The sequence below is a fragment of the Grus americana genome, chromosome 5 (assembly GCF_028858705.1).
Source record: "Grus americana isolate bGruAme1 chromosome 5, bGruAme1.mat, whole genome shotgun sequence".
Taxonomy (NCBI): Eukaryota; Metazoa; Chordata; class Aves; order Gruiformes; family Gruidae; genus Grus; species Grus americana.
Window position 1 is genome coordinate 15,840,361 of NC_072856.1, and position 14,024 is coordinate 15,854,384.

The 14,024-nt window shown below is 36.8% G+C and overlaps 1 protein-coding gene across 1 annotated transcript in view; it reads left to right on the plus strand.

Moving 5' to 3' along the window:
* OTOG (otogelin) overlaps positions 1-14,024 on the plus strand; it is a 114,454-nt gene that overhangs the window by 18,483 nt on the left and 81,947 nt on the right. Inside the window, exons 9-15 of the mRNA XM_054826090.1 lie at positions 1,344-1,474; positions 2,307-2,413; positions 3,281-3,390; positions 4,201-4,326; positions 5,794-5,902; positions 6,763-6,809; positions 7,674-7,819. Of these exons, the coding sequence (XP_054682065.1) occupies positions 1,344-1,474; positions 2,307-2,413; positions 3,281-3,390; positions 4,201-4,326; positions 5,794-5,902; positions 6,763-6,809; positions 7,674-7,819 (776 nt within the window). The remainder of the gene's footprint in view (positions 1-1,343; positions 1,475-2,306; positions 2,414-3,280; positions 3,391-4,200; positions 4,327-5,793; positions 5,903-6,762; positions 6,810-7,673; positions 7,820-14,024) is intronic.

Here is a 14,024-nt window from a genome sequence, read left to right on the forward strand (position 1 = left end):
AAAGCATGACAAACAGCCATCTTACTTCATTACCTACAATGGTATTTGTACTTCAGTTTCCTGGGACTTGGAAGGTGAAATCTACTTTTAGATGTTCACTGCCCACTTAGTAATTTTATATAGGAACCTGTGGAAGCCTGAGATACTGCTATTGGAAATAAATCGATAATTTTAATTAGTAAATCAAATTGATGAAGATGCCTAATCTCATTTGATCTGGCACTTCATTTATGCTAACACTTTAAGAAGTGACCTGTGATCTTTGGATACCAACTTCAGCTACTTCCAAGAGTCTTGGCTTTCAGTGAATGCTGAGTGAAGACCTCTGTAAAATAAAAAGAACAAGGCATAAAAATCAGGCCCCTTGTAAGATACCTCAAGTTAGGCGATAAAAACTTGTGGAAATCATTGCTTCGAGCTGTTTAACTGTTTGCTCCTCCTCTTTAAGGGTATTTCTGTAGAGTACTATTTCAAAGCTCAGAATACAATATGCAGTAGATTTCCGCTGTTGTTTAAGTGTGCCACTCAATTTTAGAAAGCACCAATCCCGCACTAATATCAGCTCTTACACCCATTGAATAGTTTGCTCATTAAATCAAAATGGTTAAAAGAATACCAAGATCAATAGCTCATTGTTCTCATTGCCTTCAGAGACTTTCCTCTACCCTCTCGCTTTTCTCACGGTATCTCAGTCACATAAAGCTGTGATTGTGGCACAGGTTGATACACTAGCTTTATCCAGGGAACAGTAGTAATAAAGATATTGCAAGATATACATTCATGGGTAATCCAAGTAGCAATCACCATCACCACTTCTCTATGATGGAACATACCTTTCTTAGTTTAAAGCTAGTGTGGACATTTCCACTTATGTGAAAAAGTCACGCCTTTACTTGGTTAATGTATACAATCATTTTGTACTCTTGCAGGGACCCAGAATGCCTCATCTTTCTTGGATTTTAGATTCTGGGAGTTTTATATAAAGTAACAGCATAGACCTATGTGTATATATAGTTTATTACAGCTTTTCTTTCCTTTATTCTATTCAAGGACTGCAGCAGGCACGGTCCTGCTCCCTTAAAACTCTTCCTTGCCAAATTGCATGAGTAAGCTTCTTTCTGCCATTCTAAAGCCTTCCTATTGTAGTACCTTTAAAAAGTATTTTTGTTTCTTAGAAGGACCAGATTGTCTTCAGACTAACAGCTGATTCGTTTAGTTGTAGGAAGGGTTTGGCACTCTCTGCTTAATGTAATGTTTTGATTATTGAGATGTTTTCCTGGGAAATCCTATAGAAACATTGTTGTTCTTCCAAGTCACCCTGTGACTCTGTGTGTCTTGTTTAGGAAAACTGACAGATGATGTGACAGAATTCGTAGAGAGTTGGCAGGAAAATCCTCCTCAAGGAAGACCCAATTGGGATAAATCTCTTCTCAATGAACCACCCTGCCTGACACAAAGCCGTGATTCTCTACAGGTTTGGATCAACACGGAAGGATTATTACAATAGTTGGTGATTCTAATTAGAGTGAGAATTTCACTTAATGCTTTGAAGGAGACTGGAAATATTCTCAGTTCTTTTTTTGAGAGGTGGATTAAAATGGTTGCTGCAGCAGAGCTTCCCTTGTCCTTTCCTTTTCCTCCTCACACTTTTCTTCTGTATGAGTTTGTAATTTAATTCTTGATCTTTTCAAATGTTATATTGTCCGCATAGCAGTCAATAGAAGTGTTTGAATCTGGGACTAAATGAGTGAAAAGATGTAAAGTAGGAGTGTGTTCTAGAGACGGTTTCCATTCCTTCCCTTAGGAAGGATAGAAAGAAGCAGGCAGGCAAAACCAGAATGAGAGTATTAATTTGCCAGTGTTTAAAATACAAATTATTGTTACTTTTGTCCATCACATTGAAGTAGCTTTTCCTCTTAAGTAATGTTTTCAAGATACAACCGTGAAATGAAGTGCTTTGAAACTAATGCCAGGTATGTTTTATTTCTTTTGCCTTTTACTGTATAATTTAACTAAAATGAAGACTGTTTCAGGTCATCTGGGCTTAGCTGCAACAGGGTCTGTGCCTGCCTTGGGGAAGGGGTATATTTTATTACCATTGGTATGACCTTGGATTAAAAAATTCAATGTTATCAATACTCTGGCATGGAGAGCAATATGTTGCTAGCCACTGCTTCTAGTTAATGAGAGGAAGGTGATTCATAGTCACAGGCTGAGATGTCTGTTCTCATTTTTCCATAGTATGCTATTCTGCTTAGGTTTATTTTTTGAAAACCTCTTCACAACAGCTATCTCATTCATTTCAGAGGGCATACACTCTGTGTAATATCTTGTTACATCCCCCATTTGAACAATGTCACGAATATGTGAGTCCTCTTCCTTTTATGGCAAGCTGCACCAATGATCTTTGCATGTAAGTGAATGTTTTTTGGGTAATTCCAAAGCTATTATAAAAAACATTGTCCTTCTATCATAAGAATGAATTGTAAATGTTAACAGAACTAATGTGTGTCTTTTTCTGCTTACCAGTTTTTATCCAACATTCTCTTACTATCTTGCTTTTCTCACTTGTTCTAGTTTTACTGCCAGAAATTTCTGTGGAGTTGTTCCTGGGGTTTTTTTTGGTATAAGGATGGCCAAAATCAGGCCTAGATGCTTTCATAATTTGTTGGTGTAACTTCCTTTGAATATGGCATCTGTTTTGATTCTGAGAGTGCAATATCATTAGTATTTCTAACCTTAATGAAAAGTAATAGTAAATAAACCAGTTTGGCATCTGCAAGCCATATGTTAATCCAATGTAAAGAGAAATTTGATTGCTATTTGAATTTATACTGTCATTTCACAACCTGCTATGCTCCTTGTCCAAGTGTTTTTGACTAGTTAAATCAATAGGCAGGACAGGAAATGTAATTTTCATTTCTTGTACCATAGTGACTCACTAGTAGTCTTACATTTTCTTCTTGTGAGTTTTCTGAAGGATGCTGCTCCTCTTGTAAAAATCAAGACCTGTATTCAAATCTGTTTATACTGCTGTAACTCTGGCTTTCATGGATTTATTCAGGACATTAGTGTCAGGCGTCAAATATATTGATGACCTGTCTTCTAGTGTGGCAGAATGTCTTACCCATTGACTTAGCCAAACCACACAGTACCTTAGAACATTATTAAAGTAGATTCAAAACAATGTGGTTGTATGCAAAGCAGGAGCATTCATGAGGTTATGATTGCATGTTTGAATGTAGGTAGAAAATAATATGTCAATTTTTATTTGTGTAAGGTCAGCAGTTGATAATGCAACTTGGTGTCGAGCATTAACTGAATATGCGAGAGCATGTGCCCAAGCAGGAAAGCCACTTCATGGATGGCGAATGCACTTTCAGCAGTGTGGTATGCAGATGCTTTCGTACTCGGAAATACTGCTTAGTAGTTGTGTTTTAAATATGCTCTTCATACTTTTACTTCTTTGTCCTTCCTCCTATTTTGAACTTGTATAGTTCTCAATGAAAGCATAACTATGGAATCGCTTCAAGGCTACGTAAATGCAATGGAATTTCTTTTTATATGTGTAATTTGTACTGAATGTATTTAAAGCACTAAGCTTATTAGAATGTGTTTTAAGAACCTTCTTACTAAAACATCAGAGATTCTTTAAGATTCTTGTTTCTTCATACAGCTACTCTTTCAAATATTGTCAAAGTCTTCATGACTCTCTGATGTATAAAAAGTGTGTCTTGAGTGTTAAAAATAAATTTCAATTACACTTGCATACCTCTTCATCTTAGAAGTCACAGAAAGTAAGCTTGAAAAAGATCATCTAATTTGTTCACCTGTCTGGAACACAGTGTCAAAACTGCTTTGTCATTCATGACAGAAGATTTCCCCCATGTTCCCACAAATGTTTGTTGATGGATGTTCTACCACTTCCTATGCTGGTCTCAGTATCAAAGTAGTTCTGCTGTGAGAAAGCTTCCCTGAGGTTCCCTTCATGTAATTTAAGGTTATTCCTTCTCAATGCACCTTTAATGGACAGAATGTGAATATATGTATATTCTGTGTGTGTGTTATGAAAACAATTGTTTAATTGTTTTAGACAACAGATACTCAATTGATTTACCAGAAAGAAATGTGTGCAATCTATTTAAGCCCTAGGCAGTAGCACAATACCTTTTCATTTCTTGACCTGTTTCTGTTTTTTAGTGATTACCTGCGCTGAACCCTTGACCTACAATGAATGCATCAACTGTTGCCCGGTTTCATGTCATCAGCAATCACAGTGCATTGACAGTGAGCTTCCCTGCATTGATGGATGCTACTGTCCAGATGGTAAGTTTCGCTTCTCAAATACATATTATTTGATTCCATGTAACTTTCAGATTGTTCTCTCCCAAGGTCACATACCTATATGGCCTGGTTAGATTAAGGCATTCACAGGAGCTTTTTATAAATGCAGTGCCAACAGTGTCTGGATGAGTGACCCTGTTTTCCTTGTAACTGACAAGAGCCTCTTCCTCCCTCTGTAACAAGTGGGAATAAGTTTCAGCACAGATCCACATTCTAGCCGTAGAGCTCCACAATTTGAGTGAAAAATGGAGTTTGCTCTGTTGTTGACAGACATCCTGATGTTGACATCCTCCTGATTCTGGCGGTTGCTGTTTGGGGTTTTTGGGGGTTATTTTAGTGGGTTGTTTTGTTGGGGTTTTGTTTGGTTGGTTTTTATTTTTTCTGAAGGTCTGCAAGGTCAGGTACTTAGGATAGCTCAAAAACGTGACATGACTAAAACTCATTCATGTGGCCAGAAACAGGTTTTGACACTGAGATTCTTACACTGTTGTATGGTTCTGGCAAGTGGCCTATAGCAAAACTTTATTACCAAAAAATATACTTTGATGTCCAGTTTTCCCCTTGTTACTGGCTTGTGTTGGGTACAGAATTCTAACAGAGGACAGAGAAAGTTACAGAATCATAGAATGGTTTGGGTTGGAAGGGACCTCAAAGATCATCTAGTTCCAACCCCCCTAACCGTGGGCAGGGACATGCTCCACTAGACCAGGTTGCCCCAAAGCCCCATCCAACCTGGCCTTGAACACTTCCAGGGAGGGGACATCCACAACTTCTCTGGGCAACCTGTTCTAGTGCCTCACTACGCTTACAGTAGAGAATTCCTTGCCATTTCTTAATGCCATGGATCTTCAAGTCCTGCCTCTTATATGTACCCTGATGATTTATAAGTATAATCATCTTTGTCACATGTTTTATCTTTTATGGGCTAGTAAAGTCTTTTAGCTTCTGGCTCTCTGATAATGTAATAATTAAAAAGAACAAAACAAAAATCCCCCAAACAACAAAAAAACCCCCACAAAACCCCCCAAAAAACAAAGCAAAAAACCATTATAGTAAAATAAGGACGTTAACAGTGCCATAGAACAGAGGCAAAGATTTGTAAAAAAGAAAGGAAGCCGAAGTTACTCAAAGCAGCATGGTTTGTGTTTGTTTTTGTGAGTTTTGTGTGGGTCGTTTCCTCCCCCCTCCACCAATACTAAATGCTTGTTATTCATACTACTGTTAGTGTATGTCAAGCAATTTAGGCACTTCGTCCATGTAATATAGTTTATTTAATATAATACAAATGCACAGTTGTTCTGCAAAAATAACTATCAAAAAGTCTAGTTTTATTATCATAAGTGACCATTTGTGGTGTTCTTGGGTATACTTGTTAGTGCTCCATGTGCTCGATTTGTTAGCTGTTTAAACAGATATTTCACTTTTTTCTTGTTGTTTTATTTCTTCTAGGCTTAATTTATGAAAATGAATTGTGTGTCAAGCCTATGGACTGTCCTTGTGACTACCACGGAAGTTTCTTTGAAATGGGTTCAGTGGTTTATGAGGAATGTAATAACTGGTTAGTAAGTTTTCCTTTTTACGCTGTGGACTTAATCCTTTCATGGTCATGAGGGACAACTTCTTTAAAGCCTATTTCAGTTAAAAATTGAATACCATTGCCAAGTCCTCACTGTTGCTATGTACAAAACCTGTTGTACCTTATATGTTTTGCAATGAAAGGAAAGATAAAAGAACCTGTAGAGCTATTAATGTGGAAGAAGAGCAAATGACAGATACTGTAGAGAATATGTTTAGTACTCTTTTCACCTTGAACTCTGCCTCAAACTAAAAGGAATCTAGAATTTGAAATATTAACCGGAGAATTACTTTGACTTGACTTTGTCTCTTGTTTGTCTTGTCTCGCTTGGACACAAAGAGCCTAATGTCATTATGATATTAAGCTGCTGTTTTGGGAATTTCTAAGTTAATTTATACATTGGAAAAAAATTTGTAGAGAGAGATAATGCCTTTTTTTGGATCAACTTAATTGAAGAAAATGGATGAGCTTGCAAAAGTGCAACTTTTTTTTTTTTACAATGTTTCTATTTTTTTTAAAGTAATAAGATTCAAATCGCTTGTGTGTGTTCTTTTCAATTTTAATAATCCTTGACTTTATATAATGGTTATCAAGGAGCTAACAAGAAAGAAAAGTGTTACTGAGTGCATGGATGAAATTTCACCTAATTATATCCTCATGACAAGTTCTTGCCACAGCTTCCAGACATTCTAGTGACTGTGGTAACTCTGCACCCTTTTGTGAGACTCAAGACACTTGGTGCTCATTCCATAGAGAAGAAATCCAGGAAGAACTGAGGGACAGCCATATATGTACTTCACCAAAAAGAAAAAAAGTATGAAACTTTTTTGTTTTTATTTCAGCACCTGCATTGGAGGAAACTGGATTTGTACAAATCTTACATGTCCAGGTATGTGAAAATCTTGAATACTTAACTTTTTTAATAATTGAATTTTCACTTGGGGTAGAATATTGCTGTTAGATCTTAATATGATATTTCACTATATAATTTTTATTTATATCTACATATAAACACATCTCCACACACAGATTAAATATTAAAATGGTCTGAATAGCAGGCATCTGCCTCTTAGCTTAGTGCAGTAATATGTCTCCCTATACATTACCATAATTTCTCTGGTAAATGGGACTACTTAGTCATTCTTGTTATTCAACTAAAGTTTCCTCTGCAATGGTCACTTGACACATTATGGCAAGATTACTTTTTCCCCCATGATATCGCTGGCTAGTGATATAGTATCTAGGTATTGTACAAATACTAGTTAATTATTTTCACAGCTTGCCTGTGGAGCGAAGGATGTTATTCTCACTTCACAGGCAGTTAAACTGCAGAGATTAAGGTCAAAAGGATTTGGCATGTTAAAGGTACCCATGGCCCCATGGTTCTTATAGCTGCCTATAGGTTCAAGCACTGGTCTCAGAGTTACCAATTAACTGTGGGAGTGTTTAATGTTTCTGCAAATCAGTTGTTAGAGCCATAAATCAAATACCCAGAATTTAAGGATCACACATACTATTGTCTTCTTTTGGGGGAAGAATTGTTTAGGTATCCTGGTGTCAGGTAGGAACTCTGTAACAAAAGCAAGGATAAGATTCAGTTCCTAACTGTGTTCCTAGTACCTGGTTATAATATGAATACAGTTTTATAAATTATAACATATGTCGGAGTGTATGAACTCTATGGCAGTAATAACTCTTGAGAGTACACTGTCTTTTCTACATGCTTAAATCCATTATTTATTATGTTTGTCAGCTGAATGCTCAGTTTCAGGAGACATTCATTTCATGACCTTTGATGGGCGCAAATACACTTTCCAAGCTACCTGCCAGTATATTCTAGCAAAAAGCCGTACATCTGGAATGTTTACCATATCCTTGCAAAATGCTCCTTGTGGACGGGTAAGGCTTAAACCTTCTTGTACTGTTTATATCCTGAAGGGTTTATTAATTGGGGGGGGGAAGTATTAAAAAAATGAAAGCTATTTGTGAAAAAATATATTAAAATTATTCAGTAGCAACAATTTCTTTTAATGATGAAATAGTTGAACAACAACAGCACAGAGGAAGTCTGTACCTAAATTCTCAGTTTGCTTGCAATAAATAGGAAAGATTATGCTAGTGTTCCTATTCAGTGTTCACTGAGATCATTCAGTAGCACCATGGTGGTTCATGCAGCAAACCCTGGATGATGGCTTGTTTTCTTGAGCTTTCTGAGTACATGTTTTTGGATTTGCAGCCAGCACAAAATAAGCCTGCTGCTTCAAGGAAGAATGACTTTTTTCTGCCTTGAATATAGATTTTTTTTCAGCTTTGTTCTTGCAGCTTGAAATTTACTTCTACTTCCATTGATATGAAAAAGTTTGGATAGTCTTTGGGACAGCTCTCTCAGATTTGGGTATATGTATGCATCTGCGTTACTGTTGTTAAGTTGGTATCCTGTACAATTGATTTCAGCTAAACATACATGCGCATGTATGTACCTGATGGTAAGGGTGCTTCTACTTTATGTTTGAGTTTCTGATACTGTACACAGAAGTCACTAAATATTTAATTACTTTACATCTAAGACCCATTCTCCGTTGTGTGTGTGGATCTCTGAGCATGTATTATAACCTTGTACCTGTGAATTACGGAACACTGTTAAGATTTTTGCTACAGCATTTCATTCTTATTACAGTCTTGTTAGGTCTTGTAATTTTGAGGAAGTTAAGGCAAGTTAGAATAGATTTTAAACATACATAGGTAGTATGAGAAGTGTAGTTGACTGAGTTGAGCTGTTTGCTGCAGTTGGGCTTTTCTCACTGACTTTGAGTCTTACATATGCACATAAAGGCAGAATTTGGCCTGCGTTTGTATTAGGGTTATTATGCTGCTGTGGATGCCTACTTACTAAGCTGCTGGACTTGCTGTAGGAACAAGATGTTAAACTTAAAGCTATTAATCTTGGCCAGATTTATGTTCTGTCTCTACTGGTCTTGTGTAATAATTTTTACATAGGAGCAATATTGAGGAGGATATTCGAAGTATGTATAGACTTAAATGTGACTTTTTGCTGTATTTCTAGACCATCTATTATATGTTAGGCCCAAATTTTAGTTCTTAGTTTCCATATTGTTGCAGTCCTGTACTTCGCATAAAATGAGATTTACCTCCACAGAAGTAAAAAGTAATGGTGCTAACTACACTTCATTATAGTAGTTTTCTTTTGTGTTTTAAATAAATGTATGATTCTATAAGTCCTTTTACACTAATGTGATTGCATTCATTCTTCTCTGCAGCTTGTATTGTTCATGAGTTTGAGATTTCCTTGGGAAAAAAAATGGTCATATAAGTTGTCATGCCACACTTTCTAAAGGCATATAAGTCTTTTTGCCTGTATGCACTAAAACCTACTTCTCTGTATGACAGAGAAGATCTTTAAGCAGAAGAAGTCATATTAAAGTGGCATTGATGAGTTTATTATAATAGAAATGATTTATTTGCAATCCAGGTAAGAGATGGGAGACTGAGTGCATGGAGTCCCCTTCTCATCTCAGTGATAAAAGCTGAGAGGTAAGAAAAATAGCTTAACTGGGTAGTGACCAAATATATTTTCCAACTGGATGATCCGCAAGTAAATGTCCCACTATTTCTTCTATGGCTCCTAGGAGAGTTTTGCTGGCTTCATTCTGTGCTAACCTTGGGATCCTGAGGAGTTAAGTCAGTATCATCATCTAGAAGGAAAAAAAAAACCTAACTATGAAACAAAACATAAACATAGCTATACAACATAGGCATAGATCTGTTCAATCAGCGTAAATATGGTTGAAGATAAGCAAAGGGGATCCACAGAGAAGCACTCTAGGTAACTTGTTGAGCCATGATTGACTCCTTGCAGAAGCCCACAATGAGATACCTTTCAGCCTGATCTGTTGAAAAGCCCATCAATGGACAACAGAGGTCTGGAGCAAATATCTGCTGTGGTACTGTGCAGGATATGTATTGTGGGTCTCATTTTCCCTTTCGTGTTACAGAACACTTATCTGTGTGCAAAACAGACAGAAATGTGCCTTTTGGTTTATTGTTGTGGGAAAAGTGATAATCAAATTAGTTGGCTTTCTGCAGCATTTGTGAGACTGCAGAGAGACTTGCAGTAATTCTTGCATCTTCTTCACCCTGACTTAGGGACTTTGCTTAATGTATCTCTGTGTCCAAGTGGTTTGTAGGTGAAAAAACAGATTCTCTTGGCTTTTACTACATGTTGGGCTTCATATTTCACCTACCTTTTAACAAAGCCACCCTGAACAGTCCCTAATAGGTATAGACTTTTACAGAGGTTTGAGTGAAGCGTTCTGGATATTAACAGCCAGGTGGGTGATCAGAGGCTTATGTGGTGTGTTCCAGGGCTACAGGCTGCTAATTTAATTATCAGTGTACAAGTGGCGAGAGGGTAGTGAGAACAGTTTGTGTAATATAATGCAAGAATGTGGGGCTTCAGTGCAGCTATTCAAGTGTCTTGACTATCAACTAGCTCGTACCACTTGGCAGAAGAGCTGCTTTACAGTTCCCTAGGCACTGTCCATTATCTTTTTCCCATTTATAAAAATTAATGAATTGAAATGGGAAGCTAAAAGATTTGTAGTGCAGAATCTCATATTTCTTGATGGTTTGAGATTTTATATGCTTTTTTTTTTTTTGAAAAAAACCCACCCTTATCAGTCCCATCTCAGTCAAGCAGATTAAAAACGTAGAAAGAAAATACCTGGGGAGATTTTAGCTCTCAGAATCACAAAGAATCCAGTCATCTAGAGACTTAGAGCTGGTGACATGAACAGTCATCAGGCAACAAGTTATTTCAAAACGATGTGAAAATTTGTTTAAGCACTTTTTGGAAGGAGAATCAGTCAAGTGATCAGCACAGCTTAACCTTATCTGAGTTTCAGGTGACAACCTCACTGGCTTTGTAGTTTGTATAATGAGAAGGTCTTCTGAATATAGATTTTTTTTTTTTTTAAAGTGTCTAGTGAGAGAAATGGCCATTCCTGTGAAAACACCTGCTGAAAGTTGGCAGGAGCAGTGATGTGAAAGAAACAGTTCATTGGAACAGAGAATAATTGTCAGGTAGAATTTCTCCTTAAGTTTCAACATGAAGGAATAATAAAGCTTTTGTCAATATTGTGTAGTAACATATATACTGTAGAGGATTATTCTCTTGGCTCTGGTCTGCTGCGTGTACCAGATGGTATTCTTTTATTTTCAGCTTCCTAAAAGGTTGACAAATTGTTAATTTATAGCTACTGTTCCTGAATGATATGCAGAGAAATACAATTTCTTAAAGGGGCAAGATGACAAGATAATCTACAGGAGCATGGCTTCACAATGCAGATACCTGTCGTCACTATCAGTCCAGGAGAGCTGGTTGAGCTGATGAAGTATCTCCAGTTATTTTTATAATTTACTATTTTTAAGTTTCATTTTATCATTTCAACTGTTGGTGAAAGATCACTGTTGCACTATTTTTTAGAGACAGGGAAATTCTGAATGTAGTTTTTAATCTTTACACACCACTGTGTGTCCTTGTGTCTCCATGGTACTTGAAGGACTGGCAGATGATCTGCTCTGTGCTTGTTCAGCATCTGTCAAAGCCACATGGTAGTGTTCAGAGATCCTTGGAGCTCTAGTAATTGTTTTTAATAAATAGGGCAACATTTGCCCTGTATTAGGCAAGTCCCAGTAAAAGTCAGTGAGACTAGGATAAAAGTGTCTATCTTTGAACTAAACATCCTAATCTGTTTGCACTGTGAATGACACTATTCACAGTATAATTTTGCTGTTGGTACAACTGTCCAAAGCAGGGATATTTTAACTAAATCTTCTTCAGTGCCTCTTTCACAGTTTCCTGTTTCATCATCAGTTATGCCTTCTCTGTAGGCAGCAGGACTGAAAAGCGCAGCCTCCCGCACCTCTGCTGGACACTTCTGGACTGCAGCTCAGGGCCAGATCCAGTCAATGATAAATTTCCTGCAGTGAGACCTAGGCTGCTCTTTGACCAAGTGATTTCAGACGTGTCTCTATATGTTTTGGTATGTAAGACATTATGAGACATTGAAGGTAGATAATCAAGATGAGAGTAAAATGAACAAATAGTCTGCCAAAAGTGACTGGACTCAATTTTTGTAATTGTTCTTGAATACCTTTTAAATTGTTACAAGGTCTTGCAGTGAAGGAGGCTGAACAGAAGAAAGAGCAATTGGGTGCCTTCCCCCTTTCCTCTGTAGATGGCAGGGAATAGACAGTGTCTTTATCCAGCCATACTAAGCCAGTATAAATAAGCTGATGCCTCAGAAGCTATAGTAAAGAGATTTGAGTATAGCAGGAGTGGCAGAAACTTAAGTCCTTCCTAGAGGAAAGAGAAAGTAGAAGGTGGACTCCGATTCTGATGTGTTTCAGCACGTATCAGAGTGAATTGCAGGATGCTGATGTGGTAAAACGTTCAAGTCATCTCTTGATTCACCTCTGTGCCTGATTCTCAGTGACAGAACATATTTCTTTTTAAAAAATTCAGCAGTGATCAAATTCATTCTATTAAGAAAAAGTCTGGTAATCTTATGTGATTAATAAGCACGCTTTAATGAGCATTCTTGCCCTATTGGCATTGAAAGCCAAAGTACCTGTAGTTACTCTGAAAGGTGGAAGTCCTGGCCTGGAAACTTTTATAAGAACTGACTAGTATTAACCATCTATCTGGCTAGTTGCCATGTTATTTAGTACAGGTGTGTTTGTTACTGTGATATGTTGAAAACTTTCAATATTAAATAGGCCTCAGACTTGTGCTGCTTTCCACCTGTGTGGTATGGTGTCTAGTTGAAGATCACTACAGTAACATAAAACATGCAGGAAGATGTGGTAGTTTGGGACTTAATTTAGGTACCAGCCAGTTCCAGGACTTGCTTTAGGACTTTTCTTAGGCTGTCTTGAAGGCTTTTCTTTCTGTTTGGGTGTTTCCTCATGCTAAAGTTTATAAAATGTGGGCTTTCATGTCTTATGTGGGAATCATCCACTTTTAAAAATAATTAAAATTAAAACAAATAGCTGAAGGTATAAAAACAATTCTGTTTATATGTCAGCACAGGCCCTAATGAGTTCCTTAGAAAATAATGTACCAGAATAATGATGGAAAAAAATCCAGCCTAATTAACACAGAACAATGTTCTGTAGTTGACTTCTGTTTTGATAAAAGCAGTTAACTTGAATTTAATTCTTGATATTTAAGCTGTTGTGAAATTTTCTTGTGTAGGCCATGTAGCTTCTTTATGTTGTGAAACTTTACCACACAAATCGTAATTCTTTGGTCTTAGGATTTCAGTCGATTAGCTGCTTTTAGTAATGTTGACAATTAAGTGCCACTGACGAGGGTGGATGTGCGTAAGGTAGATGAGGTTGATCTAGGATTCTTTTGAGTATTGTTTCGTCCAAACTGAAATGCAGTATTCCTTTCCATATTTATTCTATGTGACATTTTGACTTAGAGAACTGAAATGGAAATAAGAATAAGCAATGTTAGTAACAATAATAAGTTGTGATATTGTATACTGAAACGATGCTGCCTTTCTTTGATCAATATTCATTCAGGGACATAACTCCTCTCATAAATAATGAACTTAAATGCTGTTTTAAATAATGATTCACAAGACGCTTCTGTCTTTCATTATTGTTTGCCTTTAAAAGAATTTTATATCTTAAATATGCTGTAAAAGAACCTGGGTATATCAGAACACTTTAAAGTACAAATTTGGTTTTCTGTGCACTGCTGTGTGGATAAGGCAGCCTTGTTTGTGAGCATTAATTCAGCCTCAGTGGGTCTTTCATTAGGAGGTCTCATGAATTGCGGATGTGTCTGTCGTAACAATTGTTTAAGTTTCTCTTTCCAAATCCCACTTTTGAGCTGTATTTTCGTAACAGGTTAGAGTTATATTTAAAAGTATATATGAAATAATTCAAAATACTAAGTTTTCTTATGTAGCTGTAAAGCTATATGTTTTACAAGTGCACTCTGCAAGTTGTAGAACTGTAAAGAAGATACAACTGAAATTTTTTAATTCTCCACTAATTATAGCCTTACTTG